This window comes from Petaurus breviceps, unplaced genomic scaffold (genome assembly GCF_028583685.1).
Source record: "Petaurus breviceps papuanus isolate PSGF00001 unplaced genomic scaffold, PetGlider_PUasm1.0 185, whole genome shotgun sequence".
Classification (NCBI taxonomy): Eukaryota; Metazoa; Chordata; class Mammalia; order Diprotodontia; family Petauridae; genus Petaurus; species Petaurus breviceps.
The window spans coordinates 31,688,453-31,703,456 of NW_027185797.1; the positions used below are offsets into that span (position 1 = coordinate 31,688,453).

At 42.7% G+C, this 15,004-nt stretch overlaps 1 protein-coding gene across 2 annotated transcripts in view; it reads left to right on the top strand.

Annotated features, from left to right (window-relative positions):
• Positions 1-15,004, top strand: part of HYCC1 (hyccin PI4KA lipid kinase complex subunit 1) — a 106,305-nt gene that overhangs the window by 58,976 nt on the left and 32,325 nt on the right. For both annotated transcript variants that reach the window (XM_069088732.1, XM_069088733.1), the window contains exons 3-7: positions 623-724; positions 2,320-2,499; positions 7,438-7,518; positions 11,545-11,660; positions 12,857-12,952. In XM_069088732.1, the coding sequence (XP_068944833.1) occupies positions 623-724; positions 2,320-2,499; positions 7,438-7,518; positions 11,545-11,660; positions 12,857-12,952 (575 nt within the window). The remainder of the gene's footprint in view (positions 1-622; positions 725-2,319; positions 2,500-7,437; positions 7,519-11,544; positions 11,661-12,856; positions 12,953-15,004) is intronic.

Here is a 15,004-nt window from a genome sequence, read left to right on the forward strand (position 1 = left end):
AATGTGCTCTCAGATATTTGCTAGCTCTGTGACCCTGGTCAAGTCACTTGCCTGCTGTTTTGTCTTAGTTTCCTCACCTGTTAAATGAGCTAAGAAGGAAATGACAAGCCACTCCAGTATCTTTGCCAGGAAAACCCCAAATGGGGTCAGGAAGAGTTAGATGTAACTGAAACAAATAAACAACCAGACTGGTTAGCCAGTCTGTGTTTTTGATAGTAGAAGAGCTGACATAACCAAGTGCTGCTTATTCTCTCTAAAGTATAGAAAAGGTAATATTTTCTTAGTGTTCAAGTATAAGTTTTACTCTACATAACATCTGATCACATGAGTTACATTGACAAGCTGAAGTCCTAATGTTTATGCAAAATTATTAGGAACTGACCTACTGTGAATTACAGCTGTTGACTCTCTCCAGTTGAAATATAATAGAACTTGCATCTCCACATGTTATATACTATTGGTAATCACCTGTTCTCACTTGTTAGGTTGCCTAACTGAGCCTGAAAGTTAACTGCTGTGGCATTTAGATGATTTTTAATAGTCAGTTGACTTAGGTCAATCTTGATAATGGAAATAGCATGATGACACAATAAGGTACGATGTAATTTTGCTTTGTTTTTAGACCCTACCAGAGACATCTCTGTCAGAGTACGCCAGAAATCTGAAAGATAAGAGTGCTTTGGTTTCATCTTTATATAAAGTTATCCAGGAACCACAAAGTGATGTAAGTGATTTGATTTCTTTACAAAGTTATGATGCCATTAGTGATGGGTTTTGGGGTCAAATTTGAATCTGATTCTGATGACAAGTCAGTGGTTGACATTCCTGATAAAATGTAGCTTTGGAAGAGAAGCTTGCTTCATCTTCGTCCTTGCCTTCTCAGCATTCTCAGCCCATCACCTAGTAGGGGCCTACTGAACGCCTGGCCATCAGGCAATTTGGTTTGGCTCTGGCTTGTGCACTCTTTCCTGATACTGCAGCCAGACCAGCCGAGCCCGGTCACATTGTCAGCTTGCCTTGAGTCTGGCCTTTGCCATGCCCTGCTGTCTCCAGTGGAACCCAGAGCCTCGGCACTTGCTGGACTGAGGCAGTTGCAAAGCCCTGTCTGCCTTGAGTCCGGCAGGACATCTCTCTTCCACCCCTGTCCCTGTGTTTCCATCCCAGTAACTTAATCACCTCTCAGTAAGTGAGTATTATAGACATGTGAGTCACCTGCATATACGCCAAGCAGTTTACATTACCCCCGTTTTACAGATGAGAAAACTGAAGCAGACAGAGCTTCATGAGTTGCACTATTGGGATGTATCTGAGACAAGATTTGAACTCAGATCTTCCTGACCTCGGGCCCAGCTCTATCCCCTGAGCCAGCTGGGGGGCACCTGTGCCTGCCTGCTGTGCCAGTGCCCGCCCTGGAACAGAGCCTTCCCAGCTTGTCTGGTCTGACCAGCCACAGTCATAGCACAGTGAGGTCACTTTGGTCCTCTCCCAGAGTGAAGGACAACCGCCACCCATGACCCAGCAGCCCTCTGTCTACAGGGCAGTTTCCCGTCTAGTGTGACCTTGAGGACTGGGATCTCTGTTGGCTTCTGCATATATCCCGCATGGTTAGGAAGTGCTGAGCACATAGTAGGTGCTCAATAAGTGCTTGTTGACTGACTGACTGGGGATAGACTGGCTGGGTTTCTTGTGCCACCTTTAGCGGTGTCTTTATTCTGAGCTGATTGTGTCTCTTGCTGACTCTGATAGGTAAGTGCCTTAGGAAGGGCTTGTGAACTTAGAGTTTCAGGATTGCCAACCCACATAGTGTCCAAGAACTGGGGGGCCCACACCATTCTTTGGGGTGCTCCCCTCAGTCTGCACTCCTTAGGACTTGGGTGTTTTCATGGGCTGAAGAGAATAAATTTTGGGCTTTATGATCTTAGTTTTGTTTTGTTTTATTTTGGGGGGGGGAGTGTTGGACACTTTTCTACAGATAAGAGGGAAAAGGCCTTGGAGGCCTGTCGTTTGATTTTAGCTTGAAAATTCCACAAGGGGGGCAGCTAGGTGGCACAGCTAATAGAGCACTGGCCCTGGAGTCAGGAGGACCTGAGTTCAAATTTGTCCTCAGACACTTAACACTTACTGGCCATGTGACCTTGGGCAAGTCACTTAACCCCAATTGCCCTGCCTTCCCCTCCTACCCCCCCAAATTCCACAAATTCTGCTTCCACATGTCAGTCTTTTTTTTGTAGAGTATTACTCGAGCAGGAGAAGTCCTTTGTTCAGTAATGATGCCTGTTAACTCTGATCATCTCTGGCTGTGCTCTCCTCTCTCCCCAGCTGCTCGAACCTGTGTGTCACCAGCTCTTTGAGTTCTACAGAAGTGGAGAAAAAAAGCTTCTACTCTTCACGCTGCAGTTTCTCCCGGAACTGATGTGGTGCTACCTGACTGTGTCTGCCACCCGGAAGCGGCACAGCACGGGCTGCGTCGAAGCTCTCCTTCTAGGCGTTTACAACTTGGTTTGTATGAAGATGATGGCCGTGCTCAGAGTGCACAGGGGAAATCATCCCCCTCCACGGGGTTGTTTTCGTCTTTCAGTTCATTATCCATCTTTTCCTCCCTTTTTTGAGACCTGCTTTATTTAAATGAACATAGTTGCAGACTTTCTTTTGTTTTACTTAGGTGTACAAGAATTAGTTTCATCTCATCTTTTTATTTTTCCTTTCTGAACACACTGAAACTATTATTTGGAAGGTAAAAAAAAAAAATGTGTGTTGGCCCTCAGTTCCCTTTGCTTCTGCAGGGAGAGGTGGAAGATGGTGAAATGTCCAGAGTGACAAGAAGCCCCAATTGACTGATGGTCTCTAGACTAAATGGGAACTCCATGATCCCTGCTGGCCTTGCTGTGTCTCGCCCACTCTGTGCCTTGGTGACATGTCTTCCCCACCCCTGTGGCTCCATCTGAGGCTCCACAGAAGATTAAGGAAGGGCCTGAGGCCAGATCCATAGGTCTGGGAGTCATCTGCATAGAGATTCTGGTGGTTACCCAAAGAAAGGCTAGAGAGGGAGGAGAATGTCCAGGACAGAGAGCCCCGGGGAGCACTCACCATTAGAAAGGTGCATCATGTAGAATGAGGCAGCAAAGAAGACTGAGCAGGAGCCGGGGTGCTGGGAGGGGAGCCCGGACAGAGGCGGGTTCCAAAATCCTGGAATGGAGAGAATGTGGAGGAAAGAAGTGGAAGGATTCGGGACAGAGGTTTCAGATAAGTCAAGAAGGGTGAGGCCCAAGAAAGGACCATCAAGCCTGGACACTAAGAAGTCAAGATCAGCTTTGCAAGAGCAGGCCTAGTGGAGTGATTAGACCAGAAGGAAGAAGCAAAGGGGTGAAAATCAAGTAAAGAAAGTGGACATTGCAAGTGTCTTTAGCTGAGAATGGAGACAGTCTGCTAGCCTGAGGCAGCGGCGGGGCTGAGGGCAGGAGGAGCCAAGGGCCTGGGAGAAGTAAAAGGCATCCACATGGCTGCCAGTGATGATCCTCACCCCACAGGCCTGAGCTCTGTGGCTTTGTCCTGCGCAGTAACTCCAGGATAAAATGTAAACCCCACAACTTGTTATTTAGCCCTTCACAATCTAGTTCTAGATTTTGCAGCTAGGTGGCGCCACAGTGCCCTGAGCGCTAGACATGCGGTCAAGAAGACCTGAGTTCAAATCCAGCCTCAGACACTTACCAGCTGTGTGACCTTGGGCAAGTCACTTCACTCTGCCTGAGTTTCCTCATCTGTAAAATGAGCTAGAGAAGGAGATGGCAAACCTCTCCACTGTCTCTGTCAAGAAAGCCCCAAATGGGGTCATGAAGAGTCACACATGACTGAAATGACTGAACAACAGTCACAAAAATGCAAAGTAGGAGCTTATCTTTGCTCTTAGAGGTAATAGGGGAGCTACTGAAATTTATTGAAGAAGGAATCAACATGGTGAGATGTGTGCCTGTGTGTCAAGGTGACTGAAGGACAAGGTGGGAAGATCAGCACAGGAGGGGCGAGGTGCGAGGTGATGCTGGGAGAGAAGAGAAGAGGATGGGTGCACAGAAGAGGCACTATAGAGACCCCAGTTGTAACAATAACAGTCATTATGTTGTCAGCATCATCATCATCATGGAAGTAACAAGATTTGGGAACTTACTAGATAGCGGAGGTTCTGGAGAAGGAGGAGCTGAGGAAAGCACTGAGGAAGCAAACCAGAAGTGCCCTTGAGGGAAACAGGGAAGTTGAGAGGAGGCCTGGGCTTGGGCGGAAGAGAGCAAGCATGATTTCAGCCACGCTGAGTCTGGCATGTTTGTGGGGCATCCAGTTTGAAATGTGCTAAAGGCAGATCAAGGTGTGGGACTCCAGCTAAGGGAGGAGACGGGCTGCAGCTAAACAGATCTGGAAGTTGGCTCGCTTGAGGCAGTTGTTGGGCCAGTGGGTGCTGGGGAAATGAGCAGCCAAGAGAGAAGAAAGAGAAGAGGGCTCAGCCCAGAGCCTCGGACAGCAGCACGTAGATTATCAGGTAGAGACGAGAGCCCGGAAAAGGGGGAGTGGAGGAGTGGCCAACCAGGGAGATAACCTTGAAATAGTGCTACAAAAGCCAAGTGATGTCCACAGGCATTTAATGAGTACTTACTAGATGCCAGGAGCTCCATTAGGTGTGGTAGTAAAAAGAAAGTCCAAAACAGCCCCTGTCCCCAAGGAGTTCCCCTTCTTAGTGTGGGCAAAACTCACAAACAGCTTTGTGCACATGTGATGTGCAGGGTAATCTGGAGGTCATAATAGAAGGAGGGGGCTAGCATTGGTGAGGACCAGGAAGAGCTTCTTGTAAGAGGAAGCCAGAAGGTCAAGGCAAGGAGGGAGAATATCGTAGGCATGAGGGACAGATAGTGAAAAGGTACAGAGAAGAGGCATGATGCAGAAGGAGTGACCAGCAAAGGGCTCAAGAAGCATGGTGCCTGAGAAAGGACTGTCTGCTCTGGCAGCTGAGGGATGTGGTTAGAAGTCAGGTGGAAAAGGACAAGCAGTGAGGGAGAGGGATGGAAGTGGCAGCAAGAGGAAGCTGGAGGGGGATGGCAGAACCCAAGAAGGTTTTTAAGGATGAAGATTTAGAAGCATTTATTTATAGGCATCAGGGAAGAACTTAGGAAGAGCCTAAAGATATGAGAGGGAGAGACAGAGAGATCTACTGGAGAAATGGAGGGGAGGGTATCAAGGGCACATGCATAGATGTTGGCCTTGTCAAGGAGAAGGACATTATTGGAGACGGGAGTAAAGTAAAAAGAATGGGGGATGATGTCAAGGGATTGTGAGATAAAAAGGTCAGAAGAAGAGAACTCAGCATGAATCATTTTTATTTTCTCAGTATTGTCAAGGTCCTCAGATTATAGGGTCAAAGAAGCAGGTGTGTAGGAGGTTTGAGGGGAGAATATAAGGTTTGGGACAGCCTCTTTGAAGAGTGGAATATCAGTTAGGGAGGAGTAAAAAGATTGCCTTGCTTTTGTGAGGAGGACCTAGTTGATAATGTCTAGCAAAAGTAAGGCTAGACCGTGCCAGCTCTGTTCAGCAGCATGTGACTGAGCATAAAGGAGACAGGCGGTGGGAGGAATCCAAGATTGGGTTTGGCAGGGTAGCGGATCACCAGGACAAGGGGACAGGAATTTGAGAGTAGAAGCAAACAGTTGGATGTGTTATCTCTAGGGTCAAGATTGGGAGGGGACGATAGTGAAGACAGAGGAGGGGTGATGACCTGAGAAAAAACTCTGAGGCCGAAGGGATTGGGGTCATGGTGAGGATGCAGACTAAGACAGTAAGAAGCACATGAGCATCTTGAGAAATGTTGGAGCTTCTGGCTATGGAAGGAACCACAGCCAGGGTAAGGTGTGACTCTAGTGGGATTGAAGAGGAGGTCACGGACTGTAGGGTATTGATGGAAGCATCAATAACTTAGCTAAGTTGAAGTGTTCTATTATGAATGCAGGAGTTGGGCCCTAAAGGAAGACAGTGAACCTGGGCTTTTGTGGACTTCAACTCAATCTGAATCAGTGTCATGGGGTAGTCAGAAAGGCAGAGGTTGTCATGGGCTGCCCTGAGAGGCTTCTCTTCAGAGACTGACCTGAGGAGAGCATCAGACAGATAGCAGCCCCAATGCCATGCCTGCCATGTCTGTGTGTCACGTCTGAAGAATGTCAGTGATAAGCTAAAAGAAAATTCGGAGGAAGGAGATCACAGCATGGAGATGAAACTTGAGTTTTTGCCAAATGAAGGTCATTCGAAGGAACTGAGGATGCTTAGCTAGGAGAGGCCTGGTTTGTCCTGATGCCTGTCTTTAAGCATTTGAAGTCCTGTCACCTAGAAGAGGCTTAACCCTGTTCTGCTTGTCCTCAGAGAGCAGAGTTCGAGCTGTATGGCTGCAGAGGTCAGGAAAGGCTCTCGGTGAGTAGGAGCAGAATTGGATCGGGCTGCTTGCCCTCACGGGAAGTCTTCCAGCAACTCGTTGGGTTTGTTGTGTGCAAGTCCCTTCCCCTCTCACATTTCTGTAATTCCAGCACATTGGAACCATCCGCTTGTTGAGATGTGTTAGACGAGACTGTGCAGGATGTGAAGACAGGCGGTCTGCATCATTAGGAGGAATGGCTGCATCAGCGACACCACTCCTTTCAAGTATTAAAGGGCTGTAGGGTGGCTGGAAATCTCCAGCTATGAAGCCTCTGGCTTTCCAATCTGATTTTTAAGTCTTTCCCTTTTTTTGTCCAAGAATAAAGTATTCTACAGATCCATAGATTGTGGGCATTTGAGAGCCTTTCAAGGGCAATGAATATTTATGAAGTCTTTACATACTGGGGCCACACTTTCCCCAGATTCATTAAAATCTGGGCTACTTCTGAATTTTGCGTGAATTATTTGAATAGATTAAACTTTCCCTGGTAGCTTGTTTTTTCTTTTGTGTTTTCATTTTATGCAGTTATGTAGTTTGTAAGGGAATTAAGAAAGCTTCCAATCTGCCTCCTTCCTCTAAAGCAGTGCAGGTTGTTGTTACTTCTCGAGGCATGTGATTAGCTTGTTAAGTTTTTCTAACTTGTTTATTAGCTACTTTATTTCATTTGATTTAGGGGAAGAAACAACTTTAAACGTGTCGCATGTATTAAATCAGGAAAATCCAAGTTCTTGAAATGCAATGCATATTTTAGTTAAATCTAACAAATTGAGCTATTTTTCTGATACTTTAAGAACATATATATACATATATGCAAGTTCCTAATGACTCTATTTCTCTGGTTCAGTGAGTGGAAGGACATTTTAAGTTTTTAGATAGTCTTGGTTATTTAGGCCAAGAATATAGAAATTCTATATTTGAGATATAGAGATTCTATATTTGTCTTATAGACTTTAATTTACATGTCAGTTTATTCTCTTCTCTTTTTTCTGTAGGAAATAGTTGACAAACAGGGACATAACAAAGTGTTGAGTTTTACAATCCCATCTTTATCTAAGCCATCAATATATCATGAAGTAAGTGGCATTGATCAAAGCGAATGTGGTGGGCCTGGTCTATTAAGGTTTCCGTTCTTGGTGGGCAGGAAGGGCATGGGACAGAATAGACTTAAGAGCAGTGTGTCTGCATTGGTGCTTTGCCCTGAATGAAATGCTATCCTTTCTTACTGTGTCTTCTCTCCCCTGTCTCTCCTGTGCTCTCCCATCCAGCCATCACCTTGTTGCCTAATTAATCTGTATAATGCACAGACATGCCCCTGTCACTCTACTGCTCACAAATGTATGAGTGAGGCCTTGGCCTGGCACTTACAGGTCAACATCATATTATTCCAATTGTGCTTCCAACTCTAGCCCACACGTCACCCAAATATATTCTCCCTTTCAACCAAACCAAATTACTAATCATTCATAGGCCATGTGTTTTTTGGCTTCTGTGCCTTTGATCTCATCATTCTTTATACTCAGAATTTTCATTCCACCATCCTCACCTTTTGAAAGCCAATCTACCCATCAAGACCCAGGTGGAATGCTGTTTCCAGAAAGCCCTCCTTGGTTCTTTCCTCTCCTCTCCCTCCAACTGGAAGTCATGTTTTTCCGTCTTCCAAAAGTTTGAGGAATCAACAAATGGAAATTTGATTTTGGATCTAATTCTAATCAGTTAGGATGAACTACTTGCTGGAGGTAGAAATTATAGGAACTCTGGAGGAAGGTGACCACTGTTTCTTATAATTTTTAATAGAGTAGGAAAGGAATTTTGAGAATAGAGTGACATACACCTTGAATTTTAGGAAAGTAGGTGTCAAAGTGCTCAGGATGCCTAGAATGCCATGGTCTAAAATTCTATGGAGAAAGTCAGTGTAGGATGAAGGGGAAGTTCTCAAGAATTAATTCTAAAAACCTTAAAAAAGAAAGTTTCACTGAGGAAGACAAGATGAAGTTACTTATCTAAAGAGACTAAGAGAACTAAACAACAAGCTTAGATTTTAAAGGGATGTATGTGCAGCATAGTCCTATATGAACTTCCTCAAGAGTACAAAGGTCAAAATGAGCTCATATCGGGAGGAAAGCTAAGCTTACAAAGCAACCACCACCCGGTATTGGAAAAATAAACAGCATCCAAAACAGAGCAGATAAAACAGTAATGACCAGTGACAGAGAGGACACTGATGTCTCCTTGACTCTGCTGCTGTTCTCTCTGACACTGGAAAAGATGGAGAAAATGACCATGAGGGAGCTGACAGCTAAGATAAGGAGATAACCAGTACCTTAATGAGGTCAAGTCATCTTAGGCCCTTTTAGCTCACCCAAGAACTGGCAGATGTGATTATTGAATTTCTCTTAGAGATATTTGATATCATGGGGAACTGGAGAGAGACTGCAGAATTAGAACAGGACAAATATTGTCCCTTTGCAAGTTGGAACGGTTTTCCAATTTTGAGGCATCTTCTTGTTCCCTGTGAGCTTTCAGACATCATCGATAATCACAGGTAGTGTTGACTTAATTCCTTGCCAAATTCTACAGCAAACTATTAAGAGATAGTTAGGGAACACCTAGAAAGGGAAGTCGTCCCTAGAAAGGGCCAAGAGGAGCTCTGGAATGACAGGTCACAGGAAATGACCTACATTGGCAGCTCAAAAAACCATAGATAGAGCGAATGCACATTAAAATTTTTTTTTCCAATTTTTTTCTTTTTGGCAGGGGGAAGGTAGGGCAATTGGGGATAAGTGACTTGCCCAAGGTCACATGGCTAGTAAGTGTTAAGTGTCTGAAGTCAGTTTGAACTCAGGTCCTCTTGACTTCAGGGCTGGTACTCTATTCACTGTGCCATCTAGCCACCCTGTTTGGGAGATTTTTTGGTAGAGCATTTTTGGTAGAGCATTTTTAGCAGAGCATTTTATAAAGTCTTGCTTTATGATACTAATCTTCTGGAAAACATGAAAAAATTGGGGTGAGATGATAGTACAGGTAGGTGGATTTAGATGAGTTTTGAATGGCTGGACCCTAAGAGTCATTAGTGGTTAATCAGTAGAATGCTCAGGAGTCCCCTTGTCTTCAGTAGAATGCCTCAGACATTGATGCTCAACATTTTATTATAAAAGTTTATTTTATTATAAGTCCTTGTACTTATCCAATTCACAGATGAGCCAAAGATTAAAAGCAGAATAGCGCACACACTAAATGACAGGATTAAAAAAACTTGTGGTAGATTAGAAGATTTGAGCCAAATCAATTAAGATGAAATCTAGTAGAAATCAGTGTAAAAATCTTATACTTGCATTCAAAACAATTAAATTCCCAAGTACAAGGTAAAGAAGATGTGGTTGTGTAGTAGCTGGATCTGCTTGACCCTAGAAAGACAGAATTGGTACTGAGTGGCAATCCAAAGGGACAAATTGAGGGTTGGCAGAGGTAAACACTTCCTAACAGTTACAGCTACCTGGAAATGGAATGGGCTGCCTGCCTGGGGAGGCATGGGTTCCCCTCACCAGAGGTCTTTATGCAAAGACTGGATGACCATCTGCCAGGGATAAAGAGGGAATCTTTAGTCACCTCCTAGATGTCCCTGGTGGTCCCTTCCAACCATAAGAGCCTGTAGTTCTGTGATTCTCCTTTCACATCCCTGGTCGTGAAACTTGCCATGTTTTGGTTTTGCATGAGTTCTATGTGCATGTATCCTATCCTTTTAGTAGATTACAAGCTTCCTGAGGCCAGCTACAGTTTCTTAGCTTTGTGTCTCCCTCACCGTCTAACAATCAGAACTTAATAAATGTGGCATTACCCTCGGAGGCTGCATGTTGGAGGGGGTTAGGAGCCGACCTCGGAGATAGGAAGGCCTTGCCTCAATTCCTGCCTCCTACCCATACTGACTGATGAGGTCACTTTACTTCATGGTCTAAGGCTCTAAGTTTCAGAGTAGTCCTCCTGACTTCAGGGCCGGTGCTCTATTCACTGTGCCACCTAGCCACCCTGTTGGGGAGTTTTTTAGCAGAGCATTTTATAAAGACTTCTGCCTTGGCAGAGGGACTCCTCCTAGGAGCCCCTTCTGCTCTGGTAGGATAAAATTGGAAAGTGGATGGTGACGAGTTTGTTTTGAAAAAACTTAGTTTGCATGTTTTCTCTTCCTATTCCCCATTTTTTTTGCAATTCTATGTACCATTATCCTAGATATTAAAAAAGAACAAGAATCTTGTCTCATTTTCATTTTTTTCTCATACCATAATCACATCCTAAAACACCTCTTTTCACAGAATTAAATGTGTTTCCTTAAAAATACACATGCCAAGAAAACCCAAGCTGCCATCTCAGCCCCAGCAGACCTCACAATGGTGTTGCCCCCTTGGGAGTCATCCCCTTCCTCTCTCCAACGGCAGGCATTGCATTTGATTGGAAATCTGGTTCACTTTCATTCTCGTCCTCGTTTACATTATTGTAGGCATTGTCTGAAGTGCTGTGCTTCGCCCTTTTTTTCCCTTCATTATTAGTTCATATAAATTTTCCTTTGTTTTTTCTAAACTTTTCATATTAATAATTTCTAGTGTCATGTTCCTAAATCCTAATTACATTAATAGACCACACTTTGTTCTGCAGTTTTGCAGTTGAAGGGCATGGGTTTTTTTTTTTTTTTTAGCTTTTTATTGTTGCAAAAAGTGCTGCTATTGATAGTTTGATAAATGAGACCTTTCTTTATGTGCTTGACTTCCTTGGGGAATATGGATGATGAGGTCAAAAGGTAGGAAGAGTTTAGTAACTTTTCTTACATAATTTAAATTGTTTTCTAGACTAGCTATCCCAATTCATGATTCCCCCATTTTTTTTTTATCTTTTATCATTTTTGTCAAGTTCAATCTGGGATGTTTTCTGAAGTCTTATAGTTTGTTTTTTTGTTAGTTAATGTCAAAGAAGATTTAAAAGTAAAAGACTGATAATCAAATTATTCACTTATTTTTAATATTCAGTATGCCTATTACATTACCTTTCCTTAATGACATATTTTCTAAGAACGTTTGTTGTGATTGCTTTATTCAAATGTGTTTTTTCTTTAGCCTTCCAGCATTGGTTCCATGGCTCTGACAGAGAGTGCTTTATGCCAGCATGGTTTATCAAAAGTTGTTTACAGTGGACCTCATCCTCAAAGAGAGATGTTAACAGCTCAGAATAAGTAAGATTGAGAAATATAATTTGTTGCATAAAAGTCAGAATTATTTCACTTTAGATTTACAATTTGTAATTTACAATTTGTAACACATTGCATACTATTATGGAATAGAAAAATTCATCTTAAATCATTGATTATGCTATTGTTTCAGAATTCATCTAGAAAATATAAATTTTAAATAATTGTCATAGTCCTTATTCACTCTCTCTCTCTTTTTTTTTTAAAGCAATTGGGGTTAAGTAACTTGCCCAAGGTTACCCAGCCAGTTTTTTTGTGTGGGTGTTCAGTATCTGAGTCCAGAAACGATCCCAGGTTCTCCCAACTCCGGGGCCAGCACTCTTACTGCGCCACCTAGCCATCCCTATGTATTCACTCTCTTAAGAAAATTAGCACTAATTTTTTTTTAGTTTATTTATTTTTAGTTTTCAACATTCACTTCCATAAGTTTTTAATTTTCTCCCCTTCCTTTTCCCCATTCTTTCCTTGCATAGAAGAATTATAATGAATGGGAGAAGCCACGAGAAAGAAAAAATAAACATGATAAAACAAATAGTCTGCTTTACTCTGCATTCCAGATCCATTGTTTTTTCTCTGGATGTGGCTGGCATTTTCCATCATGAATCCTTTAGAATTGTTTTAGGTCTTTACATTGCTGAGAAGGGCTAAGTCTATCAAAATCAATCCTTGTACACTGTGGCTGTTACTGTGTACAATGTTCTCCTGGTTCTGCTCAACTTCACTCAGCATCAGCTCATATTATAAGTCTTTCCAGATTTTTCTGCAGTCTGCCTGTTCATCATTCCTTATAGCGCAGTAGTATTCCATTACATTCATATACTACAATTTGTTCAGCCATTCCCCAATTGATGGGCATCCCCTCAATTTCCAGTTCATGGCCACCACAAAAAGAGCTGCTGTAAATATTTTTGTACACGTGGGTCCTTTTCTCATTTTTATGAGCTCTTTGGGATACGGCCTGAGAAGTGGTATTGCTGGGTCAAAGGGTAAATTAGCACAAATTTTTAAGAGTTTAAATGTAGTATTTATGTATTACTATTTATTCCTTCCTTTTTTTTAAACACAGATGTAAAGCCACTACATAAATGCCAGCTATCATCATCATCATCATCATCATCATCATCATCATCATCATTAAATTGAAATTAAGATTTGTGAAATCTTTTTTGTTTTCTCTTTAGGTTTGAAGTGTTGACATTCCTTTTATTGTGTTACAATGCTGCCTTAACCTATATGCCCAATATTTCTCTTCAATCGCTGTGTCAAATTTGCTCAAGGTAAATTAAAAACTGAATATCAGCTTTTACTTGATATGCTTACTAATTTGTTATGTTTGCAATGATAGCTTCCTTGCTATGCTTTTACCAACATGTTAAAAATTAAAAGTTCCAAAAAGGAGAACAAATTTAGCTAAATAAAGAAAACATACCAAATATATAAAAGGGATGGCAGTGCCTAGCACATAGTGGGCTCTTAACAAATGTTGATCCGATTGAGTGATTGTCATATTCTCTTAGTAGTTTTTTTCAATCCATGTTTGTGCTTGTTAGGAGCCATGATGTAAGTGAGAATAATGGGTAATGGCTAAGTTTTGTTTTGTTTTTTAATTCTTCTGCCAGTTAGAGGTCTGTGGGGGTGAAAGTGGGGAGGTTGCTTTTGGGAGCCGTGCTGAGCACGGGGCCGTTAGTGGGCACTTCATAAATGCTTGTTGGTTTGTCTTGAACTGGAATCAGTGAAAGTAAGTTTAAGGAGCGAGAGAATAATTTGGATCTTGGGAATTCTTTTGGAGGCAGTGGAGTGTTGGGAGCTAGCCAGAGGGAGAAAGCATTGGCCGGTGCTAGAATCCAGAGAAAGCAGACAAGGAACAGGAGGGTCAGAGAAGGCAGAGCAGGAAGTCGTTGGCCAAGAAAAAGCAAAAACTCCTGGGAGAACTTCACTGTGTTTTTAGATTCATGCCTCAACTTTGTTGACTCCTCAGTTAGAGCTTAATTATGTTTCCTATTCTTAAAAATGATACTGAAGTTATATACTTTGTCTTTCTTTACCAAATATGTGTTATATCAATATTTCCAGGATCCATAGTTTATCAGTATGGGAACTCCTTCTAGCTATAACCACTAACATAGTAGATAAGCAGAGTCAATTTTCTATGGTTTGAGAGTCTGTGGCTTGTCCAGTGTCACAGAACAGGTTTGAATTCAACTCTCTTGACTGCAATTCCTTTATTGTGTCCCCTACTATATAATAAGATGGAAGCAGGTTAGCAGATAGACTCAGCATTGTGTGTCTCCCCACCATCTGCTTCTTTGACTTTTTTTTCCAAAATTTTATTTTAGACTGAAACGCCAGAACACAAATACAGAAGAGAGAAAAGAAACAAAAACATCTCATAAACTTAAATATAAAGTTAGAAAAAAAAAGCATGTCATGTGCGTTGCAGAACATAAGAGACGATTCCAAATATGGAACGGCAAATTTTCATTTCGAGAAAGTCTATGTGATAAATAATACTTGTGCTTCTTTGACTTTTAAGGACTTAGGGGATCCAGTCTTTTCCCAGCTGTTTTCCCAACCCAGATCCTCAGCAATAGCACCCAGCACTTTTCCTCCCTGTTCCCTAAGGGTGTCCTGACTCTCTTTGCCCCAGTGCCTTTGCTGTCCCCCTGCCTCAAATGCTTCCCTGAAGGCACAGCTAGAGACCTCTTTGCTCTCCATGAATCTTCTCTGACAAGCTCACCACACTCCTTTGTGAGGTCTGGCTTGGGGCCGTGTCTGCCTGGTTTGTTCTGAGAAGAGAACCCAGATTCTATGTTGGATGTCTGAGATCTCCAAGGAAGTGCAGGCAGGGCTACCTGGGAGCTGTTTTCTGGCCTTGGGTTCAGAATCAGGCCACTTTCACATTAACAGAGGAGACTTTTTTGGTGGGCCCCGCTTTTTTTCTGCATACAGCAGGCCAGTCTTCCACATCTGGCAAGTCCCAGGGAGATTATGTTGGGCATCAGGCCTGGCTTGGCAGTGCCTTTTTGTGCCTAGGGACTTTGGCATATATGCCCCATGAGAAATTGCTTGTAGAGGGAGATTGATTGAAAGCTGCTCACTTAATGAAGGAAGTGGAGAAATAGAAAGAGGAAGTCTCACTAACTCCCATGGGGTAGTTTGGGCAGGCGCTTTTTTGGAGAGGGAGGAGAAAATAAAAGACCAGAGAAGCAAAAAAGAGACAGATGACCTTTACTTTGAAAGTGCATCATCTTGATGTCTCAGTGAGCTCTATTTCTCATATCTGTATCACAGATGAACTGAATGTATCTTAATTCTAAATGAATTTGTCA